Source organism: Furipterus horrens, unplaced genomic scaffold (genome assembly GCF_987537825.1).
Source record: "Furipterus horrens unplaced genomic scaffold, mFurHor1.1.pri manual_scaffold_2, whole genome shotgun sequence".
Taxonomy (NCBI): domain Eukaryota; kingdom Metazoa; phylum Chordata; class Mammalia; order Chiroptera; family Furipteridae; genus Furipterus; species Furipterus horrens.
The window spans coordinates 32375162-32379154 of record NW_028327172.1 but is presented as its reverse complement, the minus strand read 5'-3'; the positions used below and the strand labels follow the sequence as shown (position 1 = coordinate 32379154).

General features: G+C 52.5%; 1 protein-coding gene across 1 annotated transcript; it reads right to left on the bottom strand.

Annotated features, from left to right (window-relative positions):
• Nucleotides 1-457: 457 nt before the first annotated feature.
• On the bottom strand, nucleotides 458-3709 carry LOC150018109 (serum amyloid A protein-like). The gene is made up of 4 exons (XM_090263418.1): nucleotides 3625-3709; nucleotides 3116-3210; nucleotides 1191-1329; nucleotides 458-750 (listed from the first exon to the last, which is right to left on the bottom strand). Exons 2-4 carry the CDS (start codon nucleotides 3204-3206, stop codon nucleotides 588-590), a joined length of 393 nt encoding a protein of 130 aa, XP_090119544.1. The 5' UTR covers nucleotides 3207-3210; nucleotides 3625-3709; the 3' UTR covers nucleotides 458-587.
• Nucleotides 3710-3993: the final 284 nt, after the last annotated feature.

Genomic DNA, 3993 nt, shown 5'->3' with positions numbered 1-3993 from the left:
TTAGATGGCATGGACAGAAATTGGTTATAAATTGGATTTGCAGGTGTTGCTTAGAAATGCACAGAATCAAGGAAGCAGTTGCTGGAACAGGGTCCCAAGGTCCAATCCTCCATGGCTATGTCCCTTGCCCCCAGACAGAGGCCACTGATAAATTAATCTTATGGGGAAGGAGTCTTTGGGGACAGAGCTGGTGACAGGACACAATTGACAGGATGTTAGGAAGCCTAGATACGGAAGGGCCTGAAATAGAACAAATGTAACCAGAGGAGCTAGAGAAAGGAGAGGGTCTGATTCGGGAAGGAGAGGGTGCAGGGTGTCGGCCCTGTATGGCGCTGAGACTGTGTCCCCTCCACCCAAACACACAGGCACAGGCTCGACCTTCTTATGGGCATCCATCCATCACCCCTTGATATCAAGCAGCCAGTCCTTGTCCCAAGGAATAACACAGTTTTCAACATTCAATCTCTTTAGCATTTATTAGAAGCTAGTATGTGCCCTCTGTCAGCATCTGGGGATGTATAACTCAGTGACTCGGGGTCCCTACGTTTAGGGGCTCACAACCCCAGCTCCTAAAAGCACAGTGGAGCTCAGTATTTGTCAGGCAGGCCTGGAGGTCTGAAGAAATTGGGGTCTTTGCCACTCCGGCCATGTTCGTTGGCTCTCTGGTCCGCCATCGAGTCCTCCAAACCATGGCCACTGTCTCCATACTTAAACAGGTCCGTGACTCTCTGGGAATCCTCTCTGAGATCGCTGGAATGGAGAAGGACAGGTAGGAGGTGAATCAGGGGCTGTTGAGAAACTGTCCCACCTCCCAGCTCTCCCCTTTCTGAGGAATCAGCGCCTCTGAGAGGAGCCAGGAATGAGGAGCTGAACACGGACCCTCCCCTGGCACAGCCACACAGCCCTGGCTGATCCCCTCATGCTGGGTGGACTGCACCCATAGAGGAGGAGGGGATCAGTCTGTGGCCCTCAGTTTCTCTTTGCATGGAGGGTCCGCATGTTTTTACAAGCCATACTCTGGCTCTGCTGGCAGCCCAGGCCCTGCGCTGGGCATGGATGGAGGGCATCAACAGGGAGAACATGAGGAGACCACAGCCCCTACAGGGTCCTTCTCTAAGGCCACGCCCTTCAGATCCCCAAAGTCAGTCAAGCTCTGCTCACCCATCCTGCATCCCCAGCAACCTGGTTACCTGAGCACTTTAGCAGCCCATCTGCCACCAGGTCCCCTCCGTACAGCTTCATAGTTCCCCCGGGCGTGGAAGTATTTGTCTGCACCTATGTAATTGGCTTCTCTCATGTCCGAGTAGGCTCTCCACATGTCTCTGGCCCCTGGGGAGGAAGGACATGGCACAGAGATTTCAGGTGAAATACCAGAAAATCGTGACACCCATTAGAGAAGGATCAAGGACTGAAAAACCTACCACTGGCTCATTTCGGCCTGTAGTCACAGCACCCTGGATACCTAGGCTAGGAGAATCCAGTTGGCTTCTCCTGGGGACACTCACGAGAGTCATTTAGGTGGGGCACAGTGGTGTGGTACCTGGCTGTCTGATCCTGTGATGCTATCTATGGCTCCATCCCACTTAGGCCTCTGTGACTTAGAAGTAAAAGACAGAAGGGAGGTGCCATTACAGAACAGACTTCTCAACTTCAGCACTCTGGAAAGTGGGGCAGACAATCCTTGGTCGTTCTGGGCCTTCCTGAGTACTGTAGGGTGTTTACCAGCATCCCTGTATCTCTGCGCACTAGATGCGGGCAGCGTATGCCCCAGTGTGACCACCAAAATTGTTTCCACACATGCTACATGTTCCCTGGGGCAAAATTGCTCGTGATCAGGAGCCAGTGTTGTGGAGTGAAGCTACAGATGACAGTAGTCAGGGACTTGGTGAGCGAGGTGGTAACATGGAAAGCAGGTTCTGAGAACGGTGCTGACATGTAGCACTTGTGCCCAACGCCTACAAATGTACTCTTGCAGACAGAATGCATGAAAGTGTGACTGGGGTCCCTCTGAGTGTTAGGGGCATAAATAGCATCCTGGTAACGTTTTCTAAGGAGACTGAACTAATGATGTGAACAAGCAAGCGCTGGAGCAGTGGTCCTTTTCTCTGCCTTGGCTGCACTTTCTAATCTCTGGAAACACTCTGAAGTCCAATGTCACATCTCAGGCCAATTACCTCCAACTCTCAGGGGGTGGGTCTCAGGTGTCAATAGTTTTTGATGCTCTCCAGGTGACCCAGCCCGTAGCCGAGACTGATGTGCACCAAGCTCTAGGAAGTGGTACCAAGGCACACCTACCCCCAAGAGCTGTGGCCTCGTGCACAGCTGAGTTCAGACTCTGCTCAGTAACGGAATCACTGGCAGTTAGTTCCTGCTCAACATACTCAGCTGCTCTAAGCCACAAAGTTGGGGAAGATCTGCCTCACCAAGTGGTTCTTCACTTAAAGTGGGTGACCACTGTCCCAGCTTGGCCACAGCTGCCCTCATTTGCCTACAGCTGTCCTTGTCAGCACTGGAAGTGGCAGGGAAACCACCTCAGACCCGGGCAAACCAGGGAAGATGCTCACCCTAAGCTGTATGAAAGTGCTGATCCCTGGAGGAAGCTTGGTCAGTGTTGCTAGTTCCCTTTGTGTCAGTGAAAAGCTAGAAAAGGGCAGCAAACAGGGGAAAGTGCGACAGTGTCACTGACTGTAGGAAGCCTCAGCAGGAGCGAGGCTGCAGGTCCCTCCAAACTCTCCATTTAGGAAAGAGAAGGCAGTGAGAGAGAGAGAAAAGGAGCCAGAAAGCAACAGAGAGAGGGAGAGAAAGGAGAAGAAAAGGTGGATAGCTTCCATCACACTTGTGCAGTCCGGTCTGAGGGGAATTTTATACCATTTCAAGACTTATTCTGTGTCTTCTAGTCCAACTGACCTTACAGCGAGGAATGATGAATGTCTCTCTGTAGTAACTGATTGAAAGAAATCCTGTGGTTTCCAACCTGTTTGATGAAAAGCTCCCCAAACACCTAGCACATTCTACCTAATCAGGCACCACAACCCAAGACAGTGGTCCCAACCCAGAAGGGTGCTCAGATTGAATCCTGGTGGCCGTGGATGCCATCCCCCTTCGGCGACTTTACCTTGATAAGCCTCATGCATGAAGGAAAAGAAGCCCTGGCTGCTGACTCCCAGGACCAAGGAGCAGAAAACGAGGCCTGTGAAAAGCTTCATGGTGCTGAAATGAAAGGGGAGGGTCGGGGAGACACATGCAAGGCTGACACACCTGCTTTAGGGATTCGTGAGTCAGGAGAGCCTGGTTGTGCATTTCCATTTGTTCTCATGGACGCTAGCTGTCCATCTAGGCACATCGCACTAGGCTCTCGTCGGAGCTCCAGCCCTCATTCCAAACCCATCAACCCTGAACCCAAGGCTGTGCAGAGGTCACCAAGGTAGCAGTGATGGAGGAAGAGGGCTGTTAGGATCTAATTGGCTCCCTGAAAACAGCCTGGAATTAATCAAAAAGCGTTTACCATGTGCTCCTCTGCAGCACAGACCCCATGCACACACATGGCAAACAGAATCATTAAACAAATGTACGATCTTGCTGGGAAAGAGAAAACAGAGTAAGACTTTGGAAGCAATCACTCACCTGATTTCTGGTGGAGTGAGGCTGCTGGTCCTTGCCTGCTGGGGACAGGTGGCTGCTATTTATTTACCCTGTGCCCTCCCTGCTGGGGTCACGGGGAGGGAAGAAAAGCCAGACTTGGTACCTGTGGAAAGTCCCTGTGGGTCATTTCTCCTACAGTCCACAGGGGCACACTTACTGGACACCAGTGGCCACCTCCATCCACAGGTCATCCCCATTGTGCAACCCCGAGGAAACAGGGCAGGCTCACTCTGCCCCAGCAGCCACGGGTCAGAGGACGGCTCTGCTGTCAGCGTTGGAGTGGCTGAGGCAGGGGCCACCTGGGCTGTGGAGGGAAGGGTGTGGAGCACCAGGCTGGGCACCCACGTTGCG

Coding starts and splice junctions, on each gene's coding strand:
- LOC150018109 (XM_090263418.1), bottom strand. CDS start 3,206: ATGAAGCTTTTCACAGGCCTCGTTTTCTGCTCCTTGGTCCTGGGAGTC. Junction 1,330..3,115: donor CATGCATGAGGCTTATCAAG/GTAAAGTCGCCG, acceptor CTTCCTCCCCAG/GGGCCAGAGACATGTGGAGA. Junction 751..1,190: donor TGGGCTGCTAAAGTGCTCAG/GTAACCAGGTTG, acceptor TCTCCATTCCAG/CGATCTCAGAGAGGATTCCC.